General features: G+C 35.4%; 2 protein-coding genes across 2 annotated transcripts in view; one reads left to right on the forward strand and one right to left on the reverse strand.

Moving 5' to 3' along the window:
• Positions 1-8,940, forward strand: part of LOC140332089 (advillin-like) — a 38,937-nt gene extending 29,997 nt beyond the window's left edge. The window contains exons 8-17 of the mRNA XM_072413386.1: positions 361-439; positions 796-894; positions 2,006-2,159; positions 3,007-3,107; positions 3,217-3,354; positions 4,023-4,244; positions 5,247-5,435; positions 6,495-6,563; positions 6,836-7,120; positions 7,685-8,940. Of these exons, the coding sequence (XP_072269487.1) occupies positions 361-439; positions 796-894; positions 2,006-2,159; positions 3,007-3,107; positions 3,217-3,354; positions 4,023-4,244; positions 5,247-5,435; positions 6,495-6,563; positions 6,836-7,120; positions 7,685-7,798 (1,450 nt within the window). The 3' untranslated portion in view covers positions 7,799-8,940. The remainder of the gene's footprint in view (positions 1-360; positions 440-795; positions 895-2,005; positions 2,160-3,006; positions 3,108-3,216; positions 3,355-4,022; positions 4,245-5,246; positions 5,436-6,494; positions 6,564-6,835; positions 7,121-7,684) is intronic.
• Positions 8,941-10,687: 1,747 nt separating this feature from the next.
• PLCD1 (phospholipase C delta 1) overlaps positions 10,688-16,898 on the reverse strand; it is a 71,633-nt gene continuing 65,422 nt past the window's right edge. The window contains 2 exon segments of the mRNA XM_072413387.1: positions 10,688-12,858; positions 14,177-14,326. Of these exon segments, the coding sequence (XP_072269488.1) occupies positions 12,764-12,858; positions 14,177-14,326 (245 nt within the window). The 3' untranslated portion in view covers positions 10,688-12,763.

Here is a 16,898-nt window from a genome sequence, read left to right on the forward strand (position 1 = left end):
GTGACATTGCTCTAGCATTGGATTTTAGCATCTGCTTTCATGGAACAAAGTTGAGATTACTGTAGTGAAATGTAAAAATATATTTCTTGACAATGCCTATAGATACAAATTTGAATGGGATTTTTTTATGTACCTTTACTGCTTGTTCTGAGTATGATAATACTTTAGTATACATGGTCTGGACGCGATGGAAGTAACAACAACAAATGGGTTACTAGTAATCAGTAGCTTTGATTTAACACATCCCTGTCCCTGTACTTACTGACACTGATATATCTAATTCATACAGCTCTATTGTTTATTTAATTTATATGTTTAAGTATTGGAGTACTTTCTCAACAGTAAAATATTTTTTTACAGTGTTTTTGAAAAAAATGGCGATTTAGTAGTACAAGAAACTGCAACAAAACCTCTAACCCAGGATCTTCTTCAGCATCAGGTAAGTAGATTTTATAGAAAGCTAAAGAATGCAAGAGCTGTCATATTGACTTATATAACTTGGAAGTCTTATGACACAGTCTCTGCTTTGACACATGTCAATGGCCAGTCACAGTCTCCTTTAATTACAACAATTTCCAGAGTCTGATAGCATAAAAGTGATCTCTTACAGTCCCCGGCAATATGTCAGCAGTAATTTAGATTGTTTGTATCATGAAAGTTGTAACTTGGGAAAGCTGACATTTACATCAGCAGCACTATACAATATAATTTACATGAAATCAGTAACCACAAGAAATAAACAATCATTAGCCATGGTGGAATAGTCGTGTGACTTTTTTGTGTTTGATTCTGCAGGACTGCCACATCTTGGATCAAGGAGGAATAAAGATTTTTGTCTGGAGAGGTAAAGATTCCAGTCCAGAAGAGAAAAAAGCAGCATTCAGCCGAGCAGTAGTAAGTCACCCAGATCATGAATAGATTCTGTACTGTATTGAATATACATATCAATGTTTATAATGACAGTACATGTAAGGTTCAGTCAAAGAGAGTGTAACAATAGGGTGGCAGGGGGGTATCTTGGCACCACACTGTAGCATTGGTGCGGATAAAAAAACTTCAGAGGAGGAAACACAGATGGATAAGCAAAACAGAGGGTCAAGTCACATTAGGGCTCTAAATCCTAGCCAAGATCACCATCACTTTCTCTTTCTTTCGCTCTGGCCAGGCACTAATACACTTCATAATTTGCAGAATTGTGCAGACTGTCATAGAGGCTGCAAATTGCATGGGTTTTGTTTTTTATTTACCCCATAAGAAAAGATTTTATGCAACTGTTTTGGAAAATAATTGAGAGTAAGAAACTGGTACATGGGCTACTTTTGTGTTACTAAATTAAAGGTCTTCTGAAATGAAGGCTTGTATGAATATGCTAAGATTTTTTCCTAATTTCCCCCAGGAGTTAAATCTGGGAGCGACAAAATTTATAGGCAGTTATCTCTTTTGTTTGCTGCATAATTGTTGTGGGTCAGTAAATCTACAAATTAGAACCAGATACTGCCAGATTGGATTTTTCAGAAGGAGACCAGCAATGGTAGCCCATGTATATCCATCATGACAGTGTACTTTGGATTGAACTTTAAGAAAGGAGATCATTTAATGAAAAAATATACCTGTAAAACAAATAAAAACTGGATTTTGATAGCTTTCTATTGGTTTAATGCATGTGATAGAATGATTTATAAGTCGCTTCATTATGGTATTTTTTTGCTATGACTAAAAGCTTCATATGTTCTAAAACAGGTCCACAGTACTAACAGGGTTTTGCATGCCTATTAATATTGCTTTTGTTCTAGAACTAATACTTACCTCACTTTACTACCTTATTGTGTGTATTGGGTGAGCACAGCTTTTCTAAGTACCAGCATTTCCCTGTTGCCCTGCAGAAGACTATTACCACCTAACTTTTGCATTGCTTTAAATAATGAAAGCTGTGTTTTTACAAGTTGTAATTTGCTAACTACATTATGCTTTTTATTATATGATGTTGATTGTGTTTTTCTTGTAGGGTTTCATTCAAGCCAAGGGATACCCAGCTACCACTAATGTGGAAGTGGTGAATGATGGAGCTGAGTCCACCATGTTTAAACAATTGTTCCAGAACTGGGGGGACTTTGGAGAGACACAAGGACTTGGAAAGACATACAGTGTTGGGAAGATTGGTAAGATGTTCTGCATTTTTCAAACATGCAAAGTTATCAAAATGTACATGTATTTGTGATCTAAAGATGCTAAAAATGTATATATCTAAAATTCCTAATTCCTAAAGCTGTGATGTATTTTTAAAGGAGACCTTCTATAGCAAATAGCAGTAGCTCAAACCATCAATCAGTAATATATTATTGTCTTTGCTTGTCTATATCCTGTCTATTGTCTACTCTGGTAACTAAAATTTATTACATTTGGCCAACCTTTAGCCTGAGCAAACTGACCGATTGCACAGGGCACCATGGAGATCAATTCACTATGGGTACTGGAAAACCTAGTCTCATTGTTAAGGTGTTGGTGGCGTGGCCACTTCAGCTCACCTTGATTCCAAGGTGAGGTGTGCAACGGAGCAACAATATTACTTTACTATTCCTTTTCTCCCTGTTTCCAGTAAAAGAAACTAAAAAAACTGTTTTGTATAAAGGAACTTGAGCTATGTTAAAATTTATTTATTATTTGTGGTTGTGAGAGGGCACAACGTCCAGTTTTGCCAAGTCTAGTTTTGTGAAAACAAAGGCCAACTATGTTACATTATGCAATTGCCCTTTACCTTAATGTCCTATTTATTAGGCCTGATTGCGTCTGTGGTATATTCAGGAGCAGTAAAAAGCCAACTCTTTATATTTCCTACTCCATTTTATTTTTTTGGCTTTAGTTTCTAAAAATATTATTACACTAATGCTACTTCTAAAAAATTATACATGGTATCTTGGTACCAGAGATAATGGTATATGAGTTATATACTATATTTTCAATGTAGTGCAAGTTAGTGTAATTAAAACTCAACTTTGATATTTTCAGCCAAGGTGGATCAAGTAAAATTTGACATTAACCAGCTGTACGCCAGGCCAGAGTTAGCAGCAGAACAGAGAATGGTGGATGATGCATCTGGGAATGTACAGGTGAGTCAGTAATTCATCGGCATGCATTATAAGTATTGTACTTTGGTAAAGGAACTTGTGAATTCTTTATTGGTTGTATTTAAAATTACTATAAAACTTTCCTTCACAGGTCTGGAGAGTGGAAAACCTGGAGCTTAAAGAAGTTGATCCTAAGACATATGGAAGGTTCTATGGAGGGGATTGCTATTTGGTGCTGTATACCTACATTAAATCTGGGAAACCAAATTACTTGCTTTACATGTGGCTCGTAAGTGGGATTTTGTCTTTAAATGAGTAAAAGAATAAATTATATAGTGATAATTAGGCTGCCTGGTCACTATAATTATTAGTTGGACCACCTTTTGCTGTGATATTATTATGATATGTTACTTATGCAATGTCACAACATTTATTTCCACTCATAATTGCATTGTTTTTTCACAAAGGATTTGTATTGATGATGAGAGATTCAGACTGCTGGTCAACCCTAATGTATATTAAACCACAGCAAACAACCAGTGGGCTTCATTCATTGGCCTGAAACCTCCAAACCATTAAAGTAGATATGACTGAGGTCATTGCACACCATTGCCTTGTTGTATACAAACCTAATTTAAATGCTGAACTCCAGGCAGATATAAAAGACATAAATTGATTAGAACATCCTAAAATGTAAGTTTTAGTGCAAGCAGTAGAACTACCTACATATGATTTAGTTTTACCCTCTTGAAGTCCCAGCAAAGCTAGTGGAAGAAGAAGCAGCACAAGGAGCCAGACAATTGAGATTAAGTTTAACTATGGTTTCTGTATATTACTGGGCAGATATTTACATCGAGGTCCAATATTTACTCTACATGGAAATTAGTGTGCTATATGCTTATTTCTTCCATACACAATGTCAGTGTAATAACTGTATCCTTCTTTATCACTGGACAGGGCCGCCATGCTTCTCAAGATGAGATCACTGCATGTGCTTATCAGGCTGTAGAACTGGACCGCAAATACCAAGACCAGCCAGTTCAAATTCGAGTGACCATGGGGAAGGAGCCAAAACACTTCCAAGCTATCTTCAAAGGAAAGATGATCATATATGAGGTTACAATTTTTTTATATATTTTTTTTAATTATCAGAATAATATCTTGGGATGCTTAAAAAGGGTTTAAATAAAAAAGGTAAAATAAAAAATGACTGATATTACCATAAAAAACTTTTACAAGGTCTAGTGTCTGGGGTGTCTGTGTTGGCATTGGTAGAACGCATGTGTTCTTCTCCTGATAATAGGGTTTATTATAACAAGTAAGAAGTATGCTGATTGGCATCTGGATTTGGCACTGGACACAAGCACATGAAGCCAGACACATGATATGATGCAGACACAATCTATTATTAGAGACAGACAAAGTTTTAAGCACTTTTGTCCATCTGAGTGCAAACAGAACAATACAGCTTGCACTTATACTTACAATTATTTTTTTTTTAATAAAACTACCTCTTTCATCTATCTATAATCATAGATTAAATAGATAAATAATTAAATTTTATGCTACATGTACTATTTCACAAATAGCACTGATAGGCGAGGGAGTCTTAAGCCATATTTTCCGCTAATGCATAGCTGCTGTTGTGTTGTAATCTCCAATCATTAGCCTTGTAAAGGTAAACTGATCAAGAGAGAATCTACTACATTGTGTGCAGCTGTCGGGCAAGTATTTAGTAATATTGGGTTGTCTTTGAGGGCAATAAGGAGTGCTTCCAAAGCACTAACTGCCCTTAAATTATTCATTTAAATTTACAGCAGTGCTTAAAATGCTAAAATTACATGAAATATTTATTTAGAGGTCTCTTTAGCCTGCCTCCAGTACTATGACATCTTGAGGATGATTTTTTTTATCATACTTGCACAGGAGCTAGCAGCTGTGATGGGTTAATAAAACTGTACAGTACAATAAGATGGGAATTGTCGGAAAATACATCATCCTCACTATCAAGTAAATTATTCACACATATTAGATTTTAAGGAATTCTAGAATTTATTAACTGTATTTAGAGATAAATAAATATTTTGAATGAGGGGTTTAGCAATATTCAGCATTCCTGACTGTAATCATATTACAATACTGGTACATGGAAATTACCTCTACTTTCTTCTTTTCTTATAGCTTTTCCTGTGGATTGGTAAATCATCCAATGAATATGAGAAAAATGAATCACTTAACTATGCCAAAGAATATTTGAAGACTCACCCTGCAGGACGAGACTTATCCACACCAATAATTGTAGTGAAACAAGGACACGAACCCCCAACTTTTACTGGCTGGTTCAATGCATGGGACTCTCACAAGTGGAGTGTAAGTAACATAATCTACGGCACCTCTGTAGGATGTGTACATATTACAATGGCAGCAACTATCTGGCTCATATAAATACAGGACAGGACATGAAAAATGGGATAAATATCAATACTAAGGGGGACAAATTTTTAAATGTGGGTAATAATTGCACTGCGCCATTACTACTTAAAATGCACAGTGATGTGTTTTATAAATGCACTTTGATGAGCAGCTTCAACTTTAACACTTGTGCAGACATATAAAAACTCAGTAACAGTTATTTAAATAAACTAAATAATAAAAACAGCAGCCACATGAACTCTTTCTGATGAATAAAGCAGAGAGAGCTCCATAACTGAAAAGGAGCCAATCATGCAAAGTCACATCATATACCTCTCATTGCTTCATTCATTAAAGAGTCCCGCATAGTACTGTGCTTGGTAAATGTAACCTTTCCAGAATAGAATCCATCTCAGCTCTATTCCACTGTATATTACAGCTGTGTACTCAAAGACAATTATTAACTTTATCTTCCTAATGTTAGTCTGAGGAGCAGTAAGTATGGCAAGCATTTACAAAGAATTATAAAACATCAGCAGCAACATTTGTGACACAGTGAAAGGACCATGCACATAAAAGTGATATTTTAGCTTTTGAGCAGATGCTGTAGATTTAAACCACCTAATGGCATCTTAAACCTACTGGGGAATTTGGTGTTGATATTCTTACACAGCAGGTCCACATCTCCTATGGCCATTCTATGATGGGACCCCTTATCCTGTTGAATTTTTATTATTTTATTTATTACTAAACATGCAACAGGAGAAGAAACATAATGTATGAGTAGGATGAGATTTAGGTTTTTGAGAATTTGCCACTGTTGTATTTTCCATTAGACAGAAAAAGACTGAGGGTGAATAAGCTTTACGACTCAATCTTTGTCCCTTGTACTGGCAAGTACACTATTGCCAAAACAGTGGGGTATAACTAAAAGTGTTTTATTAATATCCTGAAGGTAAACATAGACAGATATTTATTATGTTTGTCTGATTTTTTTATTGGTCTATTGTTTATCAGTCTGACCTGTCATATGAAGATATGAAGAAGAACTTGGGTGATGTCTCTGCTATTTCACAGATCAGTGTGGTGAGTCTGCTTAAAAACATATAATACGCAGATGTACTTTGAATTTTATTGGCTTTGCTGCACAGCCATTTTTGATGTGTGGGGAGTGCATTGACAGTCTATTCAATATCAATAAATTGCCTAAGCAATTCTTCTAAATACACAGCGTTATAAAGTGAATGGGCTGATAAACACAATTGTTAGAAGGAAATATGGCTTACTGCATGTTTATAATATACATACTAAGTTTCGTATTTTTTTAAATAACTGATATAAATATGTTATTTCTCCAGGACTTTCAAAACACAAACATAAATGCGAACAAGCCAAGTAAGGCCAGTGCTCCGGCAAACACAGAAAACGGCAATGTGGCTGTTCCAGTGTATCAGTCACACAGGAATGCAAACCCTCCAATCAGCAATGGAAATCACATCGCCACCAATGGTACCCCCAGCAATAGCAACCCTGCTGTAGAGGCTTTCCCTCAAAGCAATGGAGCTAATGTTTTCAATAAGGAGCTACTTATTAATAAAAATGCAGAGGACCTGCCTGATGGAGTAGACCCCACAAGAAAAGAGGTGAGTACAATTTGGTGAGAAGAAAAAGTGAGCCATGTGATCCCAATGCTGGCAGTACTGGGCAATTTTTTCTTTACCCCCATCATAATAGGAGAGTGAAGAAAAGGGGATCAAACATGGAAAAAGGAGGGTGTTGGTCATTAAAATGAACCTGTTTGCTGTGCCTGGTTAATTAAACAGATTCACTTTAACTATTCGTGCCTATCTGGAGATATCTGGAGATTCTAAGGGATTTTTTGCTTGTTACAATCCTAAAAGCAGAGGGTTTTATATTTGTTTCCAGGAAATAAAAAGCAATTTAAAACTGTCAGGAGCCTGGAAACTATAGTACAGAAATAAATGGATGGTCATTTTTATTGTAAAACTGCAATTGTTTCCCTTTGTGCATTTTGGAATCTCCTTCTGTTTTTCTTATTTTTAGTTCCCTCTCAATTAGGGAGATTCTGTTTTTAGAATAAACCAGCACATGGGACAGAAATGAAAATAAAATGGACCAGAATTACACATGCAAACAGCTATAGGTCTGTTTCTAGGAGTAATAATATTTTTTCTTCTTTTTAACAGATGTACTTGTCTGATAGTGACTTTGCCAACATTTTTGGGATGCCTAAAGCCCAGTTCTATCAGCTACCAAAATGGAAGCAGCAGAATATCAAAAAACAAAACGGCCTGTTTTAAATCTGTATTTTTTTGTCATTTACGTGGGAACATCAAGAACCATTTTACTTCAAATGTTATCTATGCGTTTGCTGAGATGAGCACATTCCTGTTTTCTGATCTGGAATATGTATTTATTATTGAGGTTTCTTTAAAATTTAGGTTAGTCAGAAGCTGTGACCATCTGAATTTTTTTATCACCTCTAGAGTCCCTAGGATAGGTTATGTGCTGTTTAGAGATTGTGACTGCTCTTTTATTCTGATTTCCTCAACATTTCCACAATTCCATAATGACGTAGTGTCCCATCTCTCTCATTTTTCTGACTTTTAGAATATTTTTTATATTTACATCATCAAATACTCAATTTCCAAACTCCCATGATTTTCCAAAGTTCCCTAGAATTCATATGCACCATTCTGGTTGTTGAGCTGCACACATCATTGGATAAATACCCCTAGATACCTGAACTTTTATTTATGGGAATGAAATAAAAAGCTTTGAGTTTTGAGAAGACCTTACTAAAATGAACAAGAAAATCTGGAATTGAAAAAGTTTATATATAATTTTGTATTGTGTTAATTCAATTTGTGTACTCTAAATCTCAGACCACATTCTTAGCTCTGTATTTTAGCTATGATGACCACACAAGAACCTATGATTGTGAATGCAGAATTAGATAGCTAAACAACCCACTAACATTTGTGGCTTAATTGGTAGTTTTAATTAAAAAAAGAGGCATACCATTTTAATAAATGGGGGATTAGATAGAAAGAGCAATTATGCACCCAAAAATACATCTTCTAACTGGTCCTGACTGTTTGCAGGGCTATATTGTCTTATGAGCCCTTATTGTAAATCTGTTATATTAAATAGCACACCATTGTATAGTCATTCCTCTTCATATTCATACACTGGTGCCATTTTATTCATCCAATGTTTATGAATGCCACTATAGACTCGCTACTAATAAACATAGCTATTGCCAACATGTTGATTAGTGTTATTCTCCTTTATGCTGAATTTTTTTTTTTATTAACCTCTGCAGGGAGGGGTTAGATAAAACATATAGAAGAATGTGCCAAGGTGCAACTTTTACATAGTGTTTTATTATATATATATTTTTGATCATACAGTGTGATCTAATAAACTCACTCCAAAAGTTCATTGTTTGTATTGTTCATTTTGTTTAAATACACAAAACAAGGACAGTTTTACCATTGAAGACATTCATGTGCCTACTTTAAATTTAAGAAAATTCTTAAATTTAGGATCTTGCTGGAAGTAAAAGGAACCAAAAAGCATACCCCCTGTCCCGTTTTAGAAAGTTTGTCATTCCACAACTCTAATATAATGTACGAGCCTCGTATATAAGGCCTTGTACACACACTGTAAGCTTCAGCTTGTATACCCATAGACTTTGTAAGGCTCTTTGTTATATGTTTGTGTGATACATGTCCAAGTTAATAATATTTTTTTACATTAAATGACCTGTTTAATGATCTGATGAACCCCGTTTGCTTACAAAACAGCTCTGGCATGGACTCCATAAGACCTCTAAAGGAGTCCTGTGGTATCTGACACAAAGCCATTAGCAGCAGATCTTTTAACACTTATAGGGATGAGGTGGTGCCTCCATGGATGAGACTTATTTTTCCAGCACCCAACTTCCACGTGATCTAAGAAAATGATGAGGCCACTTTTTTCATTGCTCCCTTGTCCAGCTTTGATATTTTTGTGTCCTCTGCAAGAACTTGGGGTCAGCACTGCAGCTATATCTGCACGGTCTGTCCTGATTAGCAATGTGTGCTACAATATTAGCATTTGTCCAGTAACGCTCTTCAATGAGCCTTGAGAACCAACTTTCCTGTTGCCGATCTACCATATGTTCTTACTTGACCACTGTGGAAGATATCAATCACTGTAAACTAAGAAAGTCCTGCTGTTTTGAGAATACATTAATACACTCCATTTACCCATCACAATTTGCCACATAAGATCCTTATCCATTCCCGATATTCGGAATTCTAATACATCACCTTTAAGAACTGTTCACTGCCTATTATAGCTCATTCATTGACATATACCACTTTAAAAAATATTATCAGTGTTATTTACTTCACCTGTCAGTAGTTTTAATGTTGACACTGATAGGTGTACAGTTAGGTCCATAAATATTTGAACAGAGACATTTTTCTAATTTTGGTTCTGTACATTACCACAATTAATTTCAAATGAAACAACTCAGATGCAGTTGAACTACAGACTTTCAGTTTTAATTCAATGGGTTGAACAAAAACATTGCATAAAAATGTGAGGAACTAAAGCCTTTTTTTTTTTTTACACAATCACTTCATTTCAGGGGCTCAAAAGTAATTGGACAATTGACTCAATGGCTATTTTAGACATTAAAAAAAAAAAAAAAAAAAAATCTAAAAAAGCCTGGGCTTGAATGAGCCTGTGTTTGGCCAAACAGAGTTAAATACTTGGCTAGGGGTATTACCAGAAAGTATTACAACCGAAAGTTGTTCATTACCTTATTTCTTGACAATAGCTCATAGAAGGTTATGGTTTCCACTAAGCAAAACACAATGCCTGCATATAAAAATATGTCTTCCCACACGTACAAATCAAATATATTTTAAATTTTCTATACTGCATGGATTTAACCTACTTTGATGAATAACATTGATACCAACCTATTGCAAGGTCTCCAATTTTAACCAAGTTAATCTGCCAGGTCAGGAATCCCATAAACAGCAAGTTTGTGTGTTTTCTTGGCATGTTGACTTTTCTAAATTGCTCTGAATAATGTGGACAGTGTATTGTGATTGAGTTCTCCAATCATTGAATTTAAATGTAGTTCCTGTGATTTCCCTTGAATGGTATTTGTAGACATGAAAAAGCATCAGTCAAAGCCAGAAAACATTTATTTGCAAAATGTGCATCCCATTTATCAACGAGTATTATTTTCTAGAATAGATGAAGGTAAACATGTTGAGGAATAAATATGATGGTACAGGCTTATTATATAGTAACAGGTCTTACAGCAGTTGTACATAAAACAAGAGAAAATATTACAATTAACTTAAGACTAGACAATTTGTAGCCTATAAAACAAGCTGACATACATCACAAAGCAAGGTCACCTATTTATTTGAGAAAAGTGCAGTGAAATACCGATCATCAATTCATTCTGCGGAATATTACCAGTTTTATCTAATAGGAAAATTAGTAAGTTGCAAACAAATCAGAAACAACTGTTCAGTTAAAGTGGAATTCTAGCCAAAATGTTTTTTTTTTACTTTGTGAGTGTGAAAAAATAAGAACCCCGTCAGTTTTGTATTGTTATCTGTGTCCTCTTTGAGAAAAAAAGGTATTGTACTTCTGACATATTCAAGGAGGAAGAATCTCCCAAAAGGCACAAAACAATAGAAACTTAACAGAGATTCTACATGCTCCCTCTTCCTAAAAAAATGTGTCTATTGGATGACTATGTCCATGTTGTCTCAGTGACTAAGGTAAAGGTAAATATCTTTACTGGTATAGGTATAAAGTTAGACATTTTAACCCTCCTTAATCTAAAAAAAAATTGGCAGAATCCCCACCGAGAAAGCAGATTTGACTGAACCACAACAGCATTTGTATTACAATATTAAATAAACATATCTGCAAGGTAATCCGGGATGATCAAAGGGATGCATCTTAATGCAACAGAACATATATTTCAATGAGAGAGAACAAGCTGACAGATAGTTAATCAAGCACAACAGAACATGTTTACATTTCTAATGTAAACAGCAGTTTAAATACAAATGTAAATCACAGTGTTTTTGTAGTGTATTGGAAAATGGTGAAACACAGGCTGCCACCATAGGAAATGGTGAATGATGGCATTAGTTGTATGAGTCAAGACTTTTACGGGAAGAATCCCAAACCTCCTAATTCTACCAGAGGACAATCATTGAGCCTTTTATCAGCAGCATAGGATCTGCAGGTAGAAAACCACAATCTATATCCCCCCCCAATTCATAATCAATCCTTTTAGGATCACTCTTGAAAAAAGCCTGACTATCACCTATAGTGACAGCTTCTTTTGCAGTATTTGAGGTACAGTAATAATTTATAAGCCCTGTGCATAGGTTGTATACAATACTATGGTCTGTCAGTCTGTCGGTAATCTTCCATTTGTAGCCGCAAAATTTTAATGGTGCTAGACTGCGTATTAGGGGAGCTAAGGATTTATTTACATGCCTCATAACCTATATTATTTTTTAAGGCACATGCAGCATAGGCTACCATGCTAAGGCTTCTGGGTAATCAGTTTCCGATTGCATTACCTGAGTAAATAGAAAAGGCATAAACTGATGCAGATTGTTGCATAGACTAATGAAGATTGTCACATATGCCATATTGTATGAGTACACAGTGAGGCAGGAACAATACAATAAAATAAAACTACCAGAGCCTGCTCAGATCTTTCTGATCCATTACAATGTCCAAAATATGAACTGGAGAATTACTCAATAGTTGCTTAGGTTGTCCCTTCAAATCTCCATTTGTCATGTTGGTTAACATAGACTGCTCCTGTTTTGAAGACCCAGCAGAATTCACTATGAACGTCATTCTGGGACCTCAAACATCATGCTTATTGGTACTGCATACACATATACAAAAATCTAATTTTGGGGTGTAATACAAGGTCCCAGTCTACAAATTTCTCTATCTCTGATCTTGAAGATGTCAAAGTGCTATTTTGGCACAAAGTTCCCTTTTGAATTATTATACTTAAAAAAATCAAAACACTAAACATGGAAGTCAAATTAACCTTTCTAAAACCTCAGTAAAACTTATAAAATTATATTACATTAAAACTGTTATAAAAAAAGGCTAAACATTTCTGGACAACCTTGTATAGCAGTTAAAAAATCTGACCTAGAAAATGTCAGTTAAAAAATAAAATAAAATAATGTAAACGTAGGTGTAAATCAGGCTTTGCTTTCCTGGAGCATGATGTGCACAAACAATGAGGCTGAGGGAAGGGGATCTCCGTTCCGGTTCAGTAAGTGGATGTGACGATAGCCTAGGATGAAAATAACCAATTTGGGTTAATACTTTATATTGACTAAATGAAAAGCAATTCCTTAAAAAAAATAAACACAGCACAAAAACTTGGCTTGGTTTCAAGGGAAGCTCCACCAAAATTATGCAAGCACCAGTATAGTGGGGAAAGGTATCGGTGCAGCATCAAAATCCTGCTAACCTCTCTGTTACTTATCTTCTGTTATGCTTATTGAAAGTTCAGGTATAAACAAAATTGATTCTGTCAGCCTGCACCCCTGATTTTCTTTTATCTAAGGGAAAAACCTCTGACACACAGGGGTATGGAACCTTTACTATCACATTATGTGTTTTGAGGATATCCCAATTATAAAGCTATTAGAGGAATCAATATATTGTAGCCCTGGTGAAGTGAACTGCTTTAGAACCCCAGAAACCTGTTGGATTTGTAAAAGAAAATTGTGTAACTATCTGGTGCTCTTAATTTTACAATTTTGAGGATTTTTTCCTGAAGGATTATTCATGGCTTTTGCACACAAGACCTGTAAAGGGTTACACCAAAGGACAATTAGAGAAGAGCAGACATTTCTCTGCCTTTGAAGCCCAATTCAAGGCAACAAATTTTATTTGGTTTGGATTGAATGAGAAATAGTTATGTATGTATGTGTACGCACATGCATACATCCAATTTTATATATATATAGATAGTGTTTCCATTAGGGAATGTTTCTGTGAGGTGTCAAATGATAAAGAAGGTTACAGTCCAAATCAAATATAATGGGTGGGTCACCTAGTACCTACATCATCTAAACTATGTTAGGCTATTTTTATTAGATCTATTATATATTTTTTTGTTATTAAAACAATTTGGGATTTTTCTTTTACAGCACCTCTACCTTTAGAGCTTTCTTTGAATCACTAGTGACTGAAATACTAGTTGATACTGTTGATATCTCCAGGGATATATGTTCTCTTTCTCAGAAAAATATTACTTATTGGCCAAAAAAATCAAATTCTAATCCTCACTGAACTAGAAAATATATTTTAATTGTTGCATGTGGTTCTATTGGTTCCAAAACAATTCTAATAGGAAATGTGGAAATGTTCTCTAACTCCTTGTTTTGCCTGGCAGTAAAAAGCTGACAGAAAAATTTTAACCCTTCTTGACTTGATCCAAAATAAAATTTTATCTGTAACTGTCTATAAAAAAAGCTTAAATAAGGGAACATTCAAACACTAGGCTTCTGAAATAAACAAGAATTTGTTGTACACATATATATTTTATGCTTGGACAAAAATACCAATTCGCAGTTTAATTCTCATGATGAACATGTTTGTACCTAGCTGTAAGCTGGTGAGTGGAACAGTGTACTGTGCCACAAAGTCATTTCTCGAAGAGGCATCATAATCCTCCACCAGGAATCGAACTACAGCCAGGGCGGGCACATCAATTTCAAATTCAAAGTGCTCATTCCACATTGGATTGAATCCTAAAATAGTCAAGAAAAGAAAAAAGTACAGATAAGTGTCCATTGCCACAGTAATATAAGACCTGATGTATTATAAAGATAAAATAAGTGTTTATCAGAATATATCAAATCACATCCTCCACTTTCTAAGGGCAGCAGTTAAGAACCTATCCTGTACTCTGTACAAAATGTAAACTGAATTTAGTGCCCCGTATCTCATATTTTGAAGTCTTCTGATGAGAGAGTACAACCTTCCACATTCATGAACAGAGATCAGCATACCGGGGATCACTGTGTGCTGCCAATTTTCTTTCATGACCAGATTTACATTTTTTGTAAATGGTGCTGAAGTAGCTTTTCCTTGCGACTGGACCAGACTAACTTGCCATATACATGAATAAGGATAGGGCTGCCAGCACTCTGTCTTGGTCAACCTGTAGATTTTCTATAGACAACTTTTGGTAGGTACTAACATTGCAACACTTTACAAGACTTGCCATTCCGAAGATGTACTAACCCAGTTGTCTATCACAATTTGTCCCTTAACAATCACTTTTCAAAAACTAACTGTTCAACTGCTATTGAAGATAATCCTCCATGTAGAGGTACCATTCTATAGAATGATAGAAGATAATCAATTTTCTTCCCTTCACTTTTCAGTGGTTTTATTGGTCTGGCAGATAAGTGTGTGTCTGTCTCCTAATTATTTCTCCCAGCAATGATTTGTGCTAGTATATATGTACAATGGCCACTGAAGGACACACCTGTCTTTTCACTTCCCAAGTATTTTTCAATATATTTAGTGTATTTCAGGTCTGCCGAATCCAGAAATGAAATCAGTTTTATTTTATTTGGCTCTAATTCCTTTGATACAGCAATCGGAATGGACAATTTTACCAACAACAAATGTTTATGTTAACAAATCAATGTTTATTTACACCGATGTTTAGCATTGTATATATTAAATGTAACGTTATTTTAATGAAACTGTCATTTGCCTCCTTTTTTTCATACATTTTCTTTTTTTTTACAGAAATATGGGTTCTTTAAGAAGAAGTTGTTTAAATGACCTAATGTAAAAATTACCTAATGTATTAGGTAATAAGTATTGGGCCCCCCATACGGTATTCAAAACTTGTGTAGAGTGTGTTCATCAGTAGAAAAATGGAAAACTGAAATGTTTGAAATTTGGTGTACCTATGGTATGGCGAGAGCCCAAAAATCATCATAATGATTTTTGTGCTGTGAATGTAAAAGGTTTCAGTCGTTACAAGAAAAACAAGTGGGAGTACCCTGATTTGGAATCAGCAAGACATCCTGTGCCGCATGGTGCTGATGTTCCCATACCAGTGTTTAGTACACTCCCTGATATTCCTGTATCTGAGATGGAAGATATACAGGGTTTGGAGAGTAATCCAGGAGTTAGCAGTGGAAGTGAATATGAAGGGGAAGTGTTTAATCAAACCAGCAGTTCTCCTAAATACAGCTCAATGATTAATTATGTGACCCAAGTCTGTCAAAACAAGCATCTGAACTTTTAGCATCCAGGCTAAAAGAAAAGAACTGTCTGGGACTGGAAGTTACAATAACGGTTTATAGGACAAGAGAGGTGACACTCTACTATATTTCAGTGAAGATGGAGACTTTGTGTCCTGTTGTAACACCCCTGGACTACTAGCCCATATTGGAGTACCAGAATACCAAGCAGAAGACTGGGAGGTTTTCATAGACAGTTCCACTCGAATTTTGAAATCTGTTTTACTGCATGATGGCAACTGCTATGCATCGATTCCAATATAAAAATATTGAAATGGTCTTACAAACGTTTTGCTATCATGAGCACCAATTGTCCATATGTGTTGATTTATAAATGGTGAACTTCCTACTTGGAGAGCAAAGTGAATACACAAAATAGCCATGTTTCATCTGCTTGTGGGATAGTAGAGCCAAGCAGGATCACTAGAAAGAAATTACATGGCCTCGAAGGAAAAACATAAAAGGTGCAGCGAACATCATTAACAAGCCAAAGGTTGACAAAGAAAAAAATTCATTCTCCCTCCACTATGCAAAAGTTGGAATTAATGAAGCAATTTGTTAGAGCTCTGAACAAGGACGGTAATTGCTTCAAATATATTTGTAGATTCTTCCTTAGAATGAGTACTGAAAAATTAAAAGTAAGAATCTTTGATGGACCCCAGATTCCGAAACTGATAAATGATTCAAATTTCACAAGTTACATGACTGATACTGGAGCTACTGCCTGGCACAGCTATGTCATGGTTGGCAAGAACTTCTTGGGTAACCATAAAGCACAAAATTATGAAGAACTGGTACAAAACCTGCTCTTAAACTTTAAAAATTTCTCCATAGCCATTTGCAAAAATTTCCAGTAAACCTTGGCGTTTTCAGTGGGGATCAAGGAGAGAGGTTCCATCAAGATATAAAGGTGAAGAAACAAAGGTATCAGGACAGATGGGATAGACACATGATGGCAGACTACTGCTGGAGCCTTCAACGTGATTGTCCTGATCATCAGCATAAAAGGAAATCATACAAACTGAGTTTTTCAATTACTTCTTTGTGGCTAGTTCTG

The sequence above is a fragment of the Pyxicephalus adspersus genome, chromosome 5 (assembly GCF_032062135.1).
Source record: "Pyxicephalus adspersus chromosome 5, UCB_Pads_2.0, whole genome shotgun sequence".
Classification (NCBI taxonomy): Eukaryota; Metazoa; Chordata; class Amphibia; order Anura; family Pyxicephalidae; genus Pyxicephalus; species Pyxicephalus adspersus.